At 42.1% G+C, this 19,951-nt stretch overlaps 1 protein-coding gene across 2 annotated transcripts in view; it reads right to left on the minus strand.

Moving 5' to 3' along the window:
- OXSR1 (oxidative stress responsive kinase 1) overlaps positions 1 to 19,951 on the minus strand; it is a 124,212-nt gene that overhangs the window by 21,453 nt on the left and 82,808 nt on the right. For both annotated transcript variants that reach the window (XM_056519662.1, XM_056519663.1), the window contains exons 5-10: positions 13,067 to 13,122; positions 9,672 to 9,781; positions 9,111 to 9,212; positions 8,350 to 8,483; positions 7,263 to 7,311; positions 3,778 to 3,843 (exon numbers count right to left, since the gene is read on the minus strand). In XM_056519662.1, coding sequence (XP_056375637.1) covers positions 3,778 to 3,843; positions 7,263 to 7,311; positions 8,350 to 8,483; positions 9,111 to 9,212; positions 9,672 to 9,781; positions 13,067 to 13,122 — 517 coding nt within the window. The remainder of the gene's footprint in view (positions 1 to 3,777; positions 3,844 to 7,262; positions 7,312 to 8,349; positions 8,484 to 9,110; positions 9,213 to 9,671; positions 9,782 to 13,066; positions 13,123 to 19,951) is intronic.

Raw genomic sequence — 19,951 nt, forward strand, 5'->3', positions numbered from 1 at the left:
GCACCAGGATCTGTCGTTTCTATTCTTACAATTTTTGTTTTCATTGGACTTTTTAAATCACTTTTTGTTATTTTTTTTTTATCTGTTATATAAAGTGTATTTTTTTTTATTATTATTTTTTTTTATGTTTACACCATTGGCCATGCGGTTTTATTAACATTATATTTTAAAAGTTCAGACATTTATGCACACAGCAATATCATGTTTCTGTTTACATTATTTTATTTACAAAATGGAAAAAAGGGGGGGGGGAATTACTTTTTCACTTTTTTAAATGAAATGTTATATACTATTACATGCAATCATTTCATTGCATACACTGATCAGTGCTGTGCCATAGCACAGCGTTGATCAGTGTTATCCGCGCCCCATTACTACAGGCTGCTGAAGCAGTGCCGATTGGATAGTACGGAGCCAGGTAAGAGACCTCCGCCCATCCTCTCAGCTGCGATTTTGCTGCAGTGGTCCCAGTTAGCAACCTTGAGCTAACCGCCAATAGATTTTTCCATTTTAAATGCCACAATCAACTTTGATTGTGGCATCTAAAGGGTTAATGCCAGACATAAGCCCGATTGTTGATGTTTAGAATTAGTAGTCGGTCCAAGCTGCTAATAACAACTGGCACCCACCGTGTATGACGTGTGCCCGGCTCTTGAGTGGGCTTCATACACCAGAAGCAGACGCAGGGTGTACATTTACGTCCTGCGTCCTTAAGGGGTTAAAGTTAGAAAAATGTGTTTAAAGATGGATCAAATTTATCAAACAGCCGAAGCCACTTTGATAAAACTGGTGAATTTGTAGACTGTCGACTGTTTTAGTAAATCTCCCCCCCTTGCGCTCATCCCCTTTGGGAGCCATAGACTGTACATTGACAGATTATAAACTGCTAAAAACTACTTGGAAAGACAGAATTTACAACACGGCATCAGGGAGCTGTTATTTCTACAATCCTCTAATACTGTGTTTTCCAACCAGGGTGCCTCCAGCTGTTGCAAAATAACAACTCCCTGCATGCCTGGACAGCCAACGGCTGTCCAGGCATGCTGGGAGTTTTAGTTTTGCAAAAGCTGGAGGCAACCTGGTTGGAAAATACTGCTCTAACACAACAGTAGGCTTCAGGTGGTTACTAATGTGATGTCCCAGAACGGGATATAGTCCCGTACAGTACTTAGGTACGTCTGTGTTGAGTCCGTCTGTGTCCTAGGGGCTCTCCTGCAGTGTCTCCCCCATTGTGTTATCTGTATATTAGGTGCATTAGGTATAAAGGACCTTTGAGTTAGTCACATGTTGTTGTCACATGTTTGTTACCCAGGGAGCACCAGCTAACCAGGTGACCTGCAGCTTGACCTATTAGCTTCTTGTTCAGCCCCCCTTTAAAAGAGGGGCAGTCATTACAATCTCTCTCTTATCTCTTATGACTCCTGCTGAAATACAGTAAAGACCAGACGTCTCAGAGCTAGTGTCCAGCACATCTGGAGGCCTCAAGCCTAACCAGCAGCCACATGTCAGTAAGTCAAGTCATCTATGTCTGCTGTCACTACCTACAATCAAGTCAAATCTATAGTTAAGTCTATTATAGTCAGCGTGGCTGAGTTGAAGTATGTCGAAACACTGCAAGTCCCAGCAAGCTGCAAGGTCCCCTCTGTGTTACTGGCCAACTCTCTGGGATCCTGGCCTAGCTGTAAAGACTATTTCCATCTATCTACCTCAGTAAAGCTACCGTTAACCCTGACCTGGTCTTGGACTATTATTACCCTGCCTAACCTAGGGATAGCAGTGCTACTGTTCGGGTGGTTACCAGGAAAACTACGCCCTGGCGTCACGAACATATAGATGTTAATACCATCTGCCCCATACACCTCATTGCACCCACATGGCACACCACATTAACATAAAGAGGGGGTTATAAGTCTGTTTCTGCACCAAAATCTCTCTTTTTGCTGGTCATAGGTGTAAAGAGAATTAGTAATGATGGAACTATGAACATTACAAATTATTATGTCTTTTTTAATCTGTTCTATAAGTTCTAATTATAACACTAATTGTATTTTCGTGGACATTACTAAGCATTTTGTCAGCCATAGGAAAAATAAAGTATAAGCATAACAGTAAAGAACAACATGATTTGCAATAGAGGGAACAATTTACCACATGTAAACTCCTTCAGATTGTTACAAATATCATTCAGTGCACGTCCCATTAATAAACCAGGTACTGGAATAAATAGCGGGCGGCAGGTCAGATTGGGGACAAATGTTCCTGTCTACGGCCCAGTTTTAGTAGAAGTGTGTGGCCTGCAGACTACTGGAATTTCTCTGGGCTTCAGCTGCTATAATAAACCAATTAAAAGCTTCACAGACTGCGGAGAAGAATCATCAATTCACTCAGATGAAATTATGCAACAAAAAAAACAATATTTTTCACACAAATATCTCATTACCGGGACTCTGTGACAGGCAATTAAATCATACGGCAGAGCTCGATTCGCGATTATGTCGCGGCTGGTGAATTAATATCCTGTATGACAATCAGGTCTGTGATGTTCTCTAAGCAATATGGCAATATTAAAATTAGCTCCTAAAACTAGTTGCAATGGGCTCGGCAGTAAAGGGTTAACAATTTATACGTTTTTTTTTTTATTAGTATAATTTTCATTATCACATTACATAAAAAGCTCATGAATACCTAGCTACCAATTATTACAGAAATCCAATATTACCTCCCATTATCTCCTTATCCCTCGCGCTTTATTCTCAGATTAATAATTATCCACATCCGCTTTCCGTCAAAGAATCAAAATGAGTCATGAGTGTCAGTTTTATATTACCAGGAATGAGCACGGATAAAGGGAGTGTTAAAGGAACTGTACATTGTAGCACAGTGGAGGCAAATACTCAATTTATACAGCTTCTGTTTTATTTTACTACTTTTAAAAATGATAATTTTTGAAAGAAAATGAGTATGCTTAAAATTGTCCTCTTCTGACCCCTCCACCTTTTTTTATTTCTCTGTATATAGGGCTATATAAGGACCCGCTTTTTGTTCCATGTTTCTCTGTACACCATAGAGGACTATAACATTGCACACACTGATTTCCCACACTGATCACTGTCATGCAATAGTATGGCATTGATCAGTGTTATCGCCACTCGACTGCTCCTGTCTGGATCTCAGGCACGGAGCACTCATTCAGCAATCAGACAGCGAGAAGGAAGGTATGGACCCTCCTCGCGTCCTGCAAGCTGATTTCACTGCGGCAGTCCCAAACAGCACCACTGAGCTAACCGGCAATGTTTACTTTCGTTTTAGACGCATCGATCAATTTTGATCGCTGCACCTAAAGGGTTAATGCCTAACATGAGCCCGATCGGCAATGTCCGGAATTAGCCGTGGGTCCTGGTTGCCTATAGCAACCGGGACCCACCGGGTATGATGCGCGTTCACCTGCGGAGCAGGCGTCATACCTTGGGAGCCGAAGATGGACGTTAATGAAAGTCCATTTGCGGCAAGGGGTTAATAGAATCACACCACAGTTCCCTGCTTAAGCCCCAGTCTGTAGGTTAAACCAGTAAAGGGGATTCTGTACTAAATCTTTGCAGTGGCCCCTTCATTTTTAAGATTGGTGTGGGTGCTAGAGCTTGGACCACCAACGATCATAAAGTAATGGCACATCCTAGCAAAATCCTATCACTTTGTAAGATAGAACTACTGACTTTTTGTGTCAATGGTGATATAAAAAAATAAATGCATTTAAGTCACATGAGAGAAAGCGCTCACCTTTTTTGCTCTCTCTGTAATGCTTGGGGCCTTATGGAGCAACCTCTCTTGTAAGAATTCTTTGTTCTGTAAAAAGGAACAACGGATCAGTTTCCATCACAGAGCGCATAAGAGAATGTAAGACACTGCAAGAACAATCTGCCAATTGTAACTCAAGTCTCAGTAATGTGAAGCCTTTATAGGTAAACGATTAAGTTAATAGTAATAAAGGAATTAGGAGTATTAAGGGTATGTTCACACGGTGGAAACACAAAATTCCACTGAAAGTCAAGTTCCATTGATTTCAATGGGATTCTGTCTTCTACTAGTCTTATATTTTGACAAAATGCAGATAGCAGATTCAATTTGCAGTAAAATACGGTGGAATTTCAGCCGGAAACACCATGTAAACATACCCTTACACTGAAACAGTCTACACTCTAAACTTAAAAATGTAATCTTAAAAGTGTGTTCACACACAGTATCTGCTGCATATTTGATGCTGCAGATTTCAATGTAAACTGAATGAACAGAAGTTTTCTGTCGCTGATATATCACTAGCTCCAGCTCGTCCTATTTTGTGACGGAAGATAGTAACGGGAGAAATAGTGCATGCACTATTTCTTCCGTTCATTCTCCTGTCACAAAATAACGTCCGTTATTAATAACGGACTATAAAGGATTACAACGGATAATGTAAAAATCCCATAGACTATAATGGGATTTTCTAACGCCCCCGTTTAACGGACAATTTGCAGGGTTTTCATGACGGAACATCAGATGGATCTTTAAAACGGATGAATTTTATAGTGTGAAAGCAGCCTTAAAAAGGAATTATCTAACAATGCACAGTTCCATGGGTAACCCACTGCATGAGCTGGCTGTCCTAGGTAACGTCCTTCAGCTGGACAGTTGTATGGTGGACGCCCATGCTCACATTACATTACCCTGTCCACACTGGATGTGACACTCCCCCTCTCTTCCTGCTTCTTATACATTGACGACAGAGTGAGTTGCAATGTAATATGAGCCCTTCTGCCCTGCTTTAGTGTAAGGTGTAAGTTGTTTTTTGACTGTTTCTACGATATCGAGTGATGGAGCAGAGTGTTAGCGTAGCATGTGGTACGGTGTATAGCTTAAGGAACCTGTGCTGTATATTGTACTGTCATGCTTTGTGTGATTGTAATTTATAGCATGACATGTAATGATGACTGAATGACGAATAAAGCTCTTTCAATACCTTTACATATGTCCAGCAAGATGTTTCCATCTGGCACTGTAGACAAGCGTCAAAAGGAAACTGATGGTAGAACTGGTGAACGGGACAGTTTATAGTTATCTGGAGCTTTAATTTGGATTGTCAATCCCACCGGGAGCTGAATACTAGACAACACATGGCAGCTGATGCACTTTGTCATAAGTTGTGGCCAGTTATAGGCTGGGATCACCGAGTCGGATTGACGAGTTTACGTGAACCCAGCCTAATACAATTGGAGTGAGACTGCTTTTCTGCAATATGAAAAATAGTGTGTTTTTCTTATAGAGGCAGCTCTCAGAATCTACAGCAGTGTTTCCCAACCAGGGAGCCATCAGCTGTTGCAAAACTACAACTTCCAGCATGCCCGGAGAGCAGTTGTAGTTTTGCAACAGCTGATGGCTTCCTGGTTGGGAAACACTGATCTACAGGATCATATGTGTATCAGTTGTATGAATGGGTCTTTCTTTGCTGAAGTGCAGGCCATACTTTATACAGCATATACCACCTTCTGTTCTATGAGATCCTATACGCCTGCTCCTATGGAAGCAGTGCACACTATATTGAGATGTGCTCTAGGAAAGAAAAAAAATTTATATATATGTGTGCAGATGCTCATGGCATGTTACGGGCTCTATTGGGGAGATTTATCAAAACCAGCAGAAAAACCAGCGGAAAAGTTGCTGAGTTGCCCATAGCAACCAATCAGATCGCTTCTTTCATTTTTGAAAAGGCCTCTGAAAAATTAAAGAAGGCATCTGATTGGTTACTATGAGCAACTCAGCAACTTTTCCTCTGGACTAGGGATCGACCGATTATCGGATTGGCCGACATTATCGGCCTATATTCACGATTTTGTTAGTTATTGGTATCGGCATCTAACCTTGCCAATAATGCGTCTTGCCCGCGACACAGGGGCCTGGGCCTGGAGAACGATGCTGCTGGCTTCTGTTTTTGCATCTCCCACACAGCCACGGCAGCCCTGTAAGAGAACCGTAGTGGCTGCCTGGGAGAGGCGCTTTGAACTCCAGCGTGGCGCTGCTGCACTTAGACGTGAGGTCACGTCACCGTAGGGGTAGGGAGCCCTGCTTGTCCTCATTGTACAGAGCCCTGCTTGTCCTCAGTGCACAGAGCCCTGCTTGTCCTCAGTGTACAGAGCCCTGCTTGTCCTCAGTGTACAGAGCCCTGCTTGTCCTCAGTGTACAGAGCCCTGCTTGTCCTCAGTGTACAGAGCCCTGCTTGTCCTCAGTGTACAGAGCCCTGCTTGTCCTCAGTGTACAGAGCCCTGCTTGTCCTCAGTGTACAGGGCCCTGCTTGTCCTCAGTGTACAGGGCCCTGCTTGTCCTCAGTGTACAGGGCCCTGCTTGTCCTCAGTGTACAGGGCCCTGCTTGTCCTCAGTGCACAGAGCCCTGCTTGTCCTCAGTGCACAGAGCCCTGCTTGTCCTCAGTGTACAGAGCCCTGCGTGTCCTCAGTGTACAGAGCCCTGCGTATTCTCAATGTACAGAGCCCTGTTTGTCCTCAGTGTACAGGACCCTGCTTGTCCTCAGTGTACAGAGCCCTGCTTGTCCTCAGTGTACAGAGCCCCGCTTGTCCTCAGTGTACAGAGCCTCGCTTGTCCTCAGTGTACAGAGCCCCGCTTCTCCTCAGTGTACAGAGCCCCGCTTGTCCTCAATGTACAGAGCCCCGCTTGTCCTCAGTGTACAGAGCCCTGCTTGTCCTCAGTGTACATGGACCTGCTTTAAAATGCCCTAAAATTTTAATGCACGGAATATCGGTATAAGTTATCAGCTATCGGCCTGAAAGTTCACAGGTTATCAGTATCGGCTCTAAAAGATCAATATCGGTTGATCCCTACTCTGGGCAGCTTTTGATAAATCTCCCCTATATCACAAGGAAACGCCTGTTCCATCAGAAAACATGTAAGAAACAGTAATACCTTACAGAAGCCAGAAAAGGCCACTAGGAAGTGATGTTGATGTCCATTTTGTTATAATATGTACATTATAAAAGACATTTTATGATTTTTAATACTTGGCAGTATGTTAGCTTCAAAGTAGGACACTTTTCTGAATTTGCGTTTCCTAAAAATAGCTGTGATAAATAGATCATCCTTCAGAAATATGAGGATGCTGTCAGGTTGAAAGCAATAAGAGCAAATCTCAGTCTGTTCACACTTTAGAGTAAATATAGCTTCATGTTTACAGCTGAACGACCCACAAAATATTTCGCTCTCTAAACACATTACGCACCTTGGCTTTCTGGAAGAACTTGTGCTTCAAAAGTTCTGCTGCTGTTGGCCTTCAAAAAGAAATGCACTATTATAGAGATTCATATGCAAAACTCCTGGACAGTGGTCACTATATGACTACTCTAATCATTTATACAGGTCTTCAAAAATACCTAAAATTTAAAACCAATGTTTGTATGAAGACTTTTCACTAATCTTAACCCCTTAAAGGGGTACTCCTGTGAAAAACTATTTTTATTTTTTTAAATCAACTGGTGCCAGAAAGTTAAACAGATTTGTAAATTACTTCTATTAAAATATCTTAACCCTTTCAGTACTAATCAGCTACTTTATGCTCCACAGGAAGTTCTTTTATTTTTTAAATTTCTTTTCTGTCTGACCACAGTGCTCTCTGCTGACACCTCTGTCCATGTCAGGAACTGTCAAGAGCAGGAGCAGGAGGCCTTCTTACACTTTTTTTCCCCACACAGTTTACTACAGTGCAATAACAATAGCCTGTTAACCATGTTCTACTAGTCAGTACAAATGCAGCAATACTAAACATGTATAGTGTAGCAGTCTGCCGCAGGTCTTCCATGCTGAAATTGAGGGCCCCCATGCTAACTGCCAGGACCGAAGAAATCACTGATCCTGGCAGCATAATCTATTCCAAGCTGTGGTCAAATAATGTCCACAGCATTTGTAGGGCCCTTAAAGGGGTACTCCGCTGCCCCAGAGTTTGGAACATTTTGTTCCGAACGCTTGGAGCGGGCGGCGTGGTCATGACCACGCCCCTGTGTGATGCCATGCCCCCTCAATGCAAGTCTATGGGAGGGGGCGTGACGCCCCCCTCCCACAGACTTGCATTGAGGGGCGTGGTGTGAGATCACAAGGGGCATGACAGTGAGGTCACGAGCCAGCTGCTCGCACCCAGCGGCAGGACCCCTGCGATCAGGCATCTTATCCTTTAATGGTCAGGTGCCAATGGCAGCCAGGGTTTCTCGTTCTATGTTAGCAATTCCATATCTAGAACTATGTAAGTACAGAACTGCCAATAAAGATAAAGGCTAAAATGTCACAAAGACAATAGTCAATTTAGTCATTATTACCTTTTCTCTGGGTCTTTCTGAAGGCACGAAGAAATCATCTTCCTAAAGGACTTTCCATACTTCTTCAGCATCTCCTTGTCCTGTACGCCAGTCTCTAGAGTTGGAGGATCATTCTGGAGTGTCAGCATTAATACCTATCATGCCAGGGGAACACATACCAACCCCAAAAACAGATTAAAAACGTAAAGGGAGAGCAGAGGCATAAAAATGTAGCAAACCAATAATGCAAAAAAAATTATGGCGTGTAGATAGATACTGTATTAAACTATTCTGAAAGTATCTATATCTATGAATGGAAAGGAATGTTAAAAATATAAAAAAATTTACTGAACACAGATGAAAAGAGAAGGTTAGATTACACTATAAATTGGAATATATAATGGGAATTTCATCTCTAAGCAAATTCTTTGCAAGGTTTTGGTATCTACTCATAATTAGTGACACTGTCCGTTTTTCTTTAAAATAAGTGTAGCAAAATAACTATTGAAGGCAAATATATATATATATATATATATATATATATATATATAAATATAATAAAATAACATGGCAGATTAAAAGATATCTTTATGTTTAGAGCTAAGGACAGGACACAGACATGCATCGGAGTCTAGTGAAGACCGAGGGCCTCAGCAGAACATAACAGTCCATATATTCTAGTAATCGCTCTGGGTCTCAGAACTTGGGTTCAAAGTTGACAAATTTAGGCAGTTCTGTAACAATAAAAGCAATAACCGGCAGTAATGACACATCTCACCTACCTTCATTGGAGGGTATTTATGATATGGAGCTGCTCCTGTAGCTAATTCAATAGCTGTGATTCCAAAACTCCAGATGTCCGCCTTAAAATCATATCCTCTGACCTAAAAGACAACAACAACAAAAAGACAAATAAGGTTAAATTATTCCTCCAATGATAATGGTGTCTCCATTCATAGGTTTGAAAGTAATGACAGTGTACATGGCAAGGGTTGCTTCAAAATATCATGTCTGGCCAACCCAAGAGTGAAATTATTTTAATCTTCCATCAGATCATCCTTAAAATCTGATAAGACTAGTCTTATATAATGAAAGGGTTTTTGGTCCAGAAATGTTATAAAATGTGGAATATCTTCAGACCAGAAGCAAAACAGAACAGGCAACCAACAAACCAATTACTCAGATGATAAAACACAATTAGTGGGGACATTTTGGTTTTAACCTATTATTTTACACAGTCTTTCTGATGACTCGCTATCAATGCAAAGAGTTTTACATACATTAAATAAAATAAACATTGCATAGTCAGTAACATGAATAATAATAACATCTAGCTATAATACCTGCTCCATGACCTCAGGTGCCATCCAACAAGGTGTGCCCACAAACGTCTTTCTGACTTTATTTCTGGTGATGTCCCCTCCTGTAGCTAGAAATGCACTTACGCCAAAATCTGCAAAAGTTATTATGTAGGATTAGTTGACAAAAAACATATAGGCTGAACTGAGTAAGCAGTATTCAAAAGATGCCATCTCACCTGGACAGACTGACAGCAGGGTTTACACTAGACTGTGGACAGACTGACAGCAGGGTTTACACTAGACTGTGGCCAGACTGACAGCAGGGTTTACACTAGACTGTGGCCAGACTGACAGCAGTGTTTACACTAGACTGTGGACAGACTGACAGCAGGGTTTACACTAGACTGTGGCCAGACTGACAGCAGTGTTTACACTAGACTGTGGACAGACTGACAGCAGTGTTTACACTAGACTGTGGACAGACTGACAGCAGTGTTTACACTAGACTGTGGACAGACTGACAGCAGTGTTTACACTAGACTGTGGACAGACTGACAGCAGTGTTTACACTAGACTGTGGCCAGACTGACAGCAGTGTTTACACTAGACTGTGGACAGACTGACAGCAGGGTTTACACTAGACTGTGGCCAGACTGACAGCAGTGTTTACACTAGACTGTGGACAGACTGACAGCAGTGTTTACACTAGACTGTGGACAGACTGACAGCAGTGTTTACACTAGACTGTGGACAGACTGACAGCAGTGTTTACACTAGACTGTGGACAGACTGACAGCAGTGTTTACACTAGACTGTGGACAGACTGAAAGCAGTGTTTAGACTAGACTGTGGACAGACTGACAGCAGTGTTTACACTAGACTGTGGACAGACTGAAAGCAGTGTTTACACTAGACTGTGGACAGACTGACAGCAGTGGTTACATTAGACTGTGGACAGACTGACAGCAGTGCTTACACTAGACTGTGGACAGACTGACAGGAGGGTTTACACTAGACTGTGGACAGACTGACAGCAGGGTTTACACTAGACTGTGGACAGACTGACAGCAGGGTTTACACTAGACTGTGGACAGACTGACAGGAGGGTTTACACTAGACTGTGGCCAGACTGACAGCAGGGTTTACACTAGACTGTGGACAGACTGACAGCAGGGTTTACACTAGACTGTGGACAGACTGACAGCAGGGTTTACACTAGACTGTGGCCAGACTGACAGCAAGGTTTACACTAGACTGTGGACAGACTGACAGCAGGGTTTACACTAGACTGTGGACAGACTGACAGCAGGGTTTACACTAGACTGTGGACAGACTGACAGCAGGGTTTACACTAGACTGTGGACAGACTGACAGCAGGGTTTACACTAGACTGTGGACAGACTGACAGCAGGGTTTACACTAGACTGTGGACAGACTGACAGAAGGGTTTACACTAGACTGTGGACAGACTGACAGCAGTGTTTACACTAGACTGTGGACAGACTGACAGCAGGGTTTACACTAGACTGTGGACAGACTGACAGCAGGGTTTACACTAGACTGTGGACAGACTGACAGCAGTGCTTACACTAGACTGTAGACAGACTGACAGCAGTGCTTACACTAGACTGTGGACAGACTGACAGCAGGGTTTACACTAGACTGTGGACAGACTGACAGCAGGGTTTACACTAGACTGTGGACAGACTGACAGCAGTGCTTACACTAGACTGTGGACAGACTGACAGCAGTGTTTACACTAGACTGTGGACAGACTGACAGCAGTGTTTACACTAGACTGTGGACAGACTGACAGCAGTGCTTACACTAGACTGTGGACAGACTGACAGCAGTGCTTACACTAGACTGTGGACGGACTAGAGATGTAACATTTCAGGAAATGTTGAAGCCATGGTAAAAAGCCATGTTTTTTTTCCGTGTTTTTTTTTTTTTTTTAGTACTAAAAAAATTGATATTTTACAAATTAGTTTACAAATTCAAAATCATTTAATTTCACATAATTTCATCCATTCTGAGCAGATATTTTATTATTATAAAAGAACATATTCCTTATTCCATTTTTTCTGGAAAAAAATATAGCCCATATAGATTACATTAAATAGACACAAAAGCTTAGTCATTATTCATAATTAAATTGCATATGCTGCCTTTTGTAGGTAAGAAAGGTTGCTGGAGTGCTTCTTTAAGATCCATAAAATAAAGAGGGAACAATAGGTTGTATTCAGTTGCTGAGGAATTAGAGAGAACACACATTCTAGGTTCAGTGCTGCTTTAATGTACACAACATTATACTTATTATAAATACATTAGCTTGACAGGCATTTCATTTTAAAAAGATTCTTTGGCCGTCTAACTCCATCACAATAATTTCATATAGCATTTAGGTCAGATGGTGAAGTGTTGTACGTTGTTACCATGATACAAATATGAAGTGATATAACAAATAATGTAAGCTGAGAATTCTCTGCTTTTGTAGTGAGTGAATTATGAGAGTCTAGTAGAAATAACACAGTCAGCATACCAGGCATATTAAGTCAAGCATGGGACCGTCACATATTTGGCCAAGAGAGAGGATTTTTAATGCTTTATGGATCTAATCCATCCGCACACACTGTATACACTGATTCGCCATAACATAAAGACCACATACCCAATACTTTGCATCTCCATCGCCAAAGCAGCAAACAGTTCGAACTCATTATAGAAAGGACGCTGCAAGACCTTAAAGGGGTATTCCAGGCCAAAACTTTCTTTTATATATCAACTGGCTCCGGAAAGATTTGTAAATTACTTCTATTAAAAAATCTTAATCCTTCCAATAGTTATTAGCTTCTGAAGTTGAGTTGTTGTTTTCTGTCTAACTGCTCTCTGATGACTCACGTCCCAGGAGCTGTGCAGTTCCTATGGGGATATTCTCCCATCATGCAAGGGATATTCTCCCATCATGCACAGCTCCCGGGACGTGACATCATCATTGAGCAGTTAGACAGAAAATTTCAGAAGCTAATAACTATTGGAAGGATTAAGATTTTTAATAGAAGTAATTTACAAATCTGTTTAACTTTCCGGAGCCAGTTGATATATATATATAAAAAGGTTTTGCCTGGAATACCCCTTTAAGGTCTCCTGTGGAATATAGCAAGATTTTTTTTTCATGTTTTTGTGGCCACTACCCGCTACCCCAATAAAAAATGTATAGTAGAAAAAAAACTAAAGTGGCCTTTTTTTTGCAAATACTGTGTGTAAAACCAATCTTAAAACAGTTCTGTCAAGATAAGAAAAAACAAACAAACATGGCTCAAGGTGAAAAAAAAGTAACAGTGCCATTCCAGCTCTCGGATAAGCTGGGATACATACTTTACATCACACATCCATTTATCCTCACATACTCAATAGTTCCTACATAGAAATGTTACCTGCTATTTGCACCGAGCCATCTTCACCCAAGAGTATGTTGCCGGCTTTAACGTCCCTAAATACAAAGAAAACATGAAATCAAAATGTTACTATCCTCTAGTATCCTTACCATAGAAAAGATGGAAAAAGCAAAAATCCCTTATCTGGAATAAACATTACAGCACTTTTCATCCCAACAGTCCAGATGAGTAAAAACATATAAAAAGTCAATATACCAAACTTTGAAAAATAGAGTATCTCTTTGTAAAATCTCTGTCCTGCAGCTCATGTTAGGTCTATAAGGGTGCGTTCACACTGCGAAATCTCCGCTCACTGAATTCAGCGAGTGGAGATTCCGTCTGGTGCCCGCCGCCGGAAATACTTCAGCGCTAGGGCCGCGGGGCACTGAGACGTCACACTTGAAGGCTATGCAGTGCTCGCGGAATCCGTCAAAGAATGAACATGCTCTTTGCGCGGAACAGTTCCAGCGGCGGAATTGTCCGCCGCTGAAATTCCGCAGTGTGAACGGGTCTCGCGGAGATCTATTCACACTAATGTTAAGTTCACACCGCGGAATTCTGCGGGAATTCCGTAGTGTCAACGTACCCTTAGGCTTTCTAGAGAAGAGTAAAGACATCCCCCTTTTTAAGAAGAAACAAGCCGATTGTCACAGGTCCAGCAAGTCTAAGGCTGGGTTTACACCACGTTTTTGCAATACAGTTCCCGTGTCAGGTTTTTGATAAAAAAAAAACTGATTCCTCAAAACCGGACTAAACTGTATCAAAATGGTTGAAAACCGTATACGGTTTGAAAAATGATGTCCGGTTGCATCCAATTTTTAAAGAAAAAAAAAACGTATACGGTAAGTTTTTTACTTTTCACTCCATTATGAATAAAGTTTCACTTGTTTGATTGAAATTCCAAGAAAAAAAAACTGTGCAAAGTCAAAAACCATATGGTGAAAACTGGATGGAACAGTACGCACATACGGTTCTGTACAGTTCCCATTGACTCCAATGTTAACAAAAAACATATACGTTTCAATACAGTTTTTCACCCGGACAAAAACAATCCCCAACAAAACCATACAGGATGCAAAACGGACACAACCTGATGCATCTTTTGGCATAAGGTTTTCAATGGAGAGTCAATCCATATGGTTTTCAATACGGTTCTGTACGGTTTTCAAATTGAAAACGTATATGGGAACTGTATTGCAAAAACGTGGTGTGGACCCAGCCTAACCCCTTGTAACCAACACCGGAAATGTAACACATGCAAAGGGTAGGAGGAATATTGCACATTATTACAATGTGTTTGACTCTGGTCGGCTCATTAAAGTGAATGGATTTTAGCTCAGGTATACTACGGTTTTAGGTCCGGTCACAAAACCCGATACGGGGCAGAAATGAGCCGACCAGAGTCACTTTTTGACTCCGGTCAGCTCATTAAAGTGAATGGATTTTAGCGCCAGTGGAATTCTTGGTTTACATAGAACCCCTCACATTTCAGTCTGATACTTCTGATATTGAACTACGTGTTTCTGCGAAAAGATAAAATACCTAGAAATATATTCAGATAAACATCTTTTCTTTGTGGGCTTAGAAGTCCAGTGGGTGGTCCTACTCAGTGATGGGCACTTGACTGTCTGGACTAGTTTTGATAGGTTGAGGTCTTGGTGCTGAGGCCCCTACTGATCAATAAATACAACGCTAAGTGCAGTCTCATTTCTGTCCGTGCAACCGGGACCTCAATAGAAAGTCCATAGGACCATCTCCTTTTGCGCACACACAGAGCAGGGAGATACAGTGCTCAGCCGCACATATTTACCCCCTCATTCAAGTGATCGATCAGGGTCTAAACGCTCAGATCCTTAAGTGACCACAACTTTTGACATGTCAAGTACCATTTAGATGCAAGCTAACACAGGGAAGGTTGTCAATCACTAATTAAGACCACCCACTGGACTCCTAAGCCCAGATTAAGCAGAGACTTGCACAAACAAGTTTCAAGTATTACTGAATCTTTTCCCATAAACACGTATATGAATCTGCTCAACTCCTCCTTCTGTATAAAAAAGGAGTACTCCGGTTAAATTTTTTTTTTTTTAAATGAACTGGTGCAAGAAAGTTAAACAGATGTGTAAATTACTACTATTAAAAAATCTTTATCCTTCCAGTACTTATTAGCAGCTGCATGATACAGAGGAAATTCTTTGCTTTTTGAATTTCTTTTTTGTCTTGTCCACAGTGCTCTCTGCCGACACCTCTGTCTGTGTCAGGAACTGTCCAGAGCAGCATAGGTTTGCTATAAGGATTTTCTCCTGCTATGGACAGTTCCTGATACAGGCTTCAGGTGTCAGCAGAGAGCACTGTGGAGAAGACAAAAAAGAAATTCAAAAAGAAAAGAATTTCCTCTGTAGCATACAGCTGCTAAAAAGTACTGGAAGGGTAAAGATTTTTTTTTATAGAAGTAATTTACAAATCTGTTTAACTTTCTGGCACCAGTTGATTAAAAAAAAAAAATCTTTTCCACCTGAGTACCCCTTTAAAAAATATATATCTTCAAATCAACCTTTTATTTTACCGGTAAGTGCATAATGATCAGAGGATACAAGAAGAAGAAAGTTTGTCTCAAAAGACTTGAAAAGATTTCCATGCACACACATGGACTATACATACTTAAGGGTAATTATTCGGGTTTCTGAAGAAACTTTCTCACACCCATACAAGAGAATGAAGTTGAACCCACAGCTCAGGTGTGTCAAGCACAATACACTTATTTGAGTTTTAACTTAAAGGAAAAGTCCGATGCTCACAATAAAAAATAAACTAATCCCTAAATGTAGCCCCTGCTCATTCCTTTTGATAAAGCCCCCAATCGCGTGATTTGGTCCAGCCGTTCGCTTGCAACGCCGCTCTGAAGTTCCCGGTACTTCCGGGTTCTGGTCACATGTTTTTCAGCCTGAATGACTACATCTCCCACAATGCCCTGGTAGTATGTCCGGTCCTATTCTCCCTCCCTCTGCTCTTCCCTAGCGATAGGCGTTTGCTGAGCTGAGCCTATGGCAGCTCAGCTCAGCGCATAAATGAATAAATTACTTAGGGAGGAGAAGCCGACTCTGGGCTGGGAGGCCGGCACAGTCCGCAGTGACTCATGGGAGCGATGAGTCACCAGGCTAAGATGGCGCCGAATCATAAAGAAAATGCGGTCGAGCGTCAGCTTCCGGACGGATGGAAAAGCGAGGAGAAGTCCGGGAAGAAGATCATATGGATAACGTGAGTACATTACAATGTAATATAACTTTGCTTCATGCTCCATTTCCCCCATAAAAGGTTTGCGTCGGAGTACTCCTTTAAGATGAATGTAGACTCTGAGTGACACCATATCCATATCTTAGATTACTAGTGAGAGTCCGATTATTAAAGGGGTACTCCCATGGAAATATATCTTTTTTTTTAAATCAACTGGTGCCAGAAAGTTAAAGGGGTTGTGCGCTGCCCTGCAGTTCGGAGCTCTGCTCACAGCGTCCGATAGTTCATTACTCCGAACGCTGTGTGCGGGCTTCCGTGTTAGCAGCCGCCGGGCGTGACGTCACACCCAGCCCCTTCGTGACGTCTCGCCCGCCTCCTCGTGACGTCACGCCCGCCCCCTCTACCAAAGTCTATGGGAAGGGGGCGTGACAGCGGTCGCGCCCCCTTCCCATAGACTTTCGTTGAGGGGGCGGGCGATACGTCACAAAGGGGCTGGGTGTGAAGTCACGCCCGGCGGTTGCGAACACGGAAGCCCGCACACAGCGTTCGGAGTAATGAACTATCGGACGCTGTGAGCGGAGCTCCGAACTGCAGGGCAGCGAACAAACCCTTTAAACAGATTTGTAAATTCTTCCACAATAGAGTAACAGAAAAAGATATCCGGCACTGTTATGATTCCTTCCTAAAGTGTGAGCATATGCTGCTGATTTAATGCTATGAGTCCAAAGATCAATGTAGGTGGTGCTTCACGCTGAGATAAGACAAGTGAATAACTGAACACATAAGAAAAAGAATTACGGAGCAGCTCACCAGTTCCAGGAGATCAGACATGTAACATCGCGGTCAGGCGGTGGGAGGACGAGGAGGCTGAGATGTTACGGGGGGAATCAAACGTCAGGCACAGTCACAGGGGCCTGACGAAGCACCAAAGGGTGCGATACGGCTGTGGCCCTGACGTCTGATTCCCCCCGTAACATCTCAGCCTCCCCGTCCTCCCACCGCCTGACCGCGATGTTACATGTCTGATCTCCTGGAACTGGTGAGCTGCTCCGTAATTCTTTGTCTTATGTGTTCAGATTTGTAAATTACTTCTATTAAAAAATCTTAAACCTTCCAGTACTTATTAGCTGCTGAATACAACAGAGGAAATGGTTTTCTTTTTGTAACACAGAGCTCTCTGCTGACATCATGACCACAGTGCTCTCTGCTGACATCTCTGTCCATGTTAGGAACTGTCCAGAGCAGCATATGTTTGCTATGGGGATTTTCTCCTACTCTGGACAGGTCTTAAAATGGACAGAGATGTCAGCAGAGAGCACTGTGGCCATGATGTCAGCAGAGAGCTCTGTGTTCCAAAAAGAAAAGAATTTCCTCTGTAGTATTCAGCAGCTAATAAGTACTGGAAGGATTAAGATTTTTTTTAATAGAATTAATTTACAAATCTGTTTAACTTTCTGGGACCAGATGATAAAAAAAAAAAAGTTTTCCACAGGAGTACCCTTTTAATGAAACATTAGGCACAAATACTACAACAATATAGATTAGACTAACATGGGAGTGAAGTAATTTCACAGCAGCTTAGAACAGCGCAAGATTATCTAAGAACCACTGTAAAGCCTAAGCATATGTTCACACTGCATGTCAGTGCGGAATTCTGCATGAATATTCCGCACAGACATTCCGCAGCAGCAAAGTCCCATTGATTTCAATAGGATTCTGCTGCCCTATTCACACAGCAGAATTTCTGTGCAGCAAACATAAAATTCTGGTGTCATGTCTATTCTTTCTGCAGAGTCTGCAAGGAAATGCATTGCCGTCTATGAGATTTCCAAGCGGTCCTAGCGCTGTTCTAAGCTGCTGTGAAATTACTTCACTACGATGTTGGTCTAATCTCTATTGCTGTAGTATTTGTGCCCAATGTTTCCTTAAAGGGGTACTCCCGTGGAAAACTTTTTTTATTTAAATCAACTGGTGCCAGAAAGTTAAACAGATTTGTAAATAACTTCTATAAAAAAATCTTAATCCTTCCAGTACTTGCTAGCTGCTGAATACTTCATAGGAAATGGTTTTCTTAGCCAATGTGCAGAATGTAGGCACCTGTTATTCGTGCCGACATTCTGCACATTTTTGCCGTGTACACATATCCAAAGGCTGCATTCCCTTAGTGGGGTATTGCAGGAAAAAAACTGGAATATATATATTATATATCAACTGGCTCAAGAAAGTTAAACAGATTTGTAAATTACTTCTATTAAAAAATCTTAATCCTTCCAGTAGTTATCAGCTGCTGAAGTTGAGTAGTTCTTTTCTGTCTGACCACACTGCTCTCTGCTGACAACTCTGCTTGTCTCAGGTACTGTCCAGAGTAGGAACATTTGTTCCTACTCTGTGCAGTTCCTGAGACAAGCAGAGGTGTCAGCAGAGAGCACTGTTGTCAGACAAAAAAAGAACAACTCAACTACAGCAGCTAATAACTACTGGAAGGATTAAGATTTTTTCATAGTAATTTACAAATCTGTTTAACTTTCTGACGCCAGTTGAAAAAAAAAAAAGTTTTTTTTCCTGGAATACCCCTTTAACATGGTAACATGGTGTGAATGGAGCCTAACATTGTCAAATTGAACTCACCCCCCACCCCCATGTCATGCTCTTAAGCTTACAGGAAGTTAAAAAGATACAGAAAGTTGTTAGACAGGGTCCCCAACGGCTGAACTTGTTTCTTTTACAAAACTATTGTTAAAAATAGATTTTGTTCTTACTATTGCTAACTATTAGATAAGAAAATGCTGGGTGACGGCCAGCTCTTGGGTGGACCTGCGATTGTTCTCGACTCCAACAACAGCTCCATAAATGTGACTATAGGTCACTATAGCTGTCGGCTCTACACGCATTTAGCTGACAGCTATTATTTCCTCGCCCCCCACCTCCATAGCATAAACTGCTGTCAGACACCTATGGGAAAAGGTTGTGTTGTGTTGTAACAAAGTCACAGACTAAAATTACGTTTCCGAAAAAAAACGAGACATCACAGGCAATTTAAAGCTATTGTCTGTGGAATATGACAGCAGAAATGGACGGAGAATAAGAGAGTATTCATTTATTTTAATGCTGCCGGTAGTTGACCCGAACTATGAGGGTGCCATAATGGCTGTCCAGCCAAGGGACTACAGCAGTGTTTCCCAAACAGGGTCCCTCCAGCTGTTGCAAAGCTACAACTCTCAGCATGCCCGGACAGCCTTCGGCTGTCCGGGCATGCTGGGAGTTGTAGTTTTGCAATAGCTGGAGGCATCCTGATTGGGAAATACTGGACTACACAGTCAATTAAAGGGGTTTTCCAGGACTGATCATCAACTGATGATCGGTGGGGTGCACCAAGCTCCCCCACCAGTCAGCTGCTCATGGCCCCACACTATACAGTGAAGGGGCTGGAAACCCTGAAACCCATCATATAGTGGTGGCGCATGGTAACTGCAGCTTGGCTCCCACTGAAATGAATGGAGGCTGAGCTGCAGATATCCACTGCCATCAATATACACTGCTCAAAAAAATAAAGGGAACACATCCTAGATCTGAATGAATGAACTAATCGTATGAAATACTTTTGTCTTTTCATAGTTGAATGTGCTGACAACAAAATGGAAATCAAATTTA

Source organism: Hyla sarda, chromosome 5 (genome assembly GCF_029499605.1).
Source record: "Hyla sarda isolate aHylSar1 chromosome 5, aHylSar1.hap1, whole genome shotgun sequence".
In the NCBI taxonomy this organism is placed as follows: Eukaryota; Metazoa; Chordata; class Amphibia; order Anura; family Hylidae; genus Hyla; species Hyla sarda.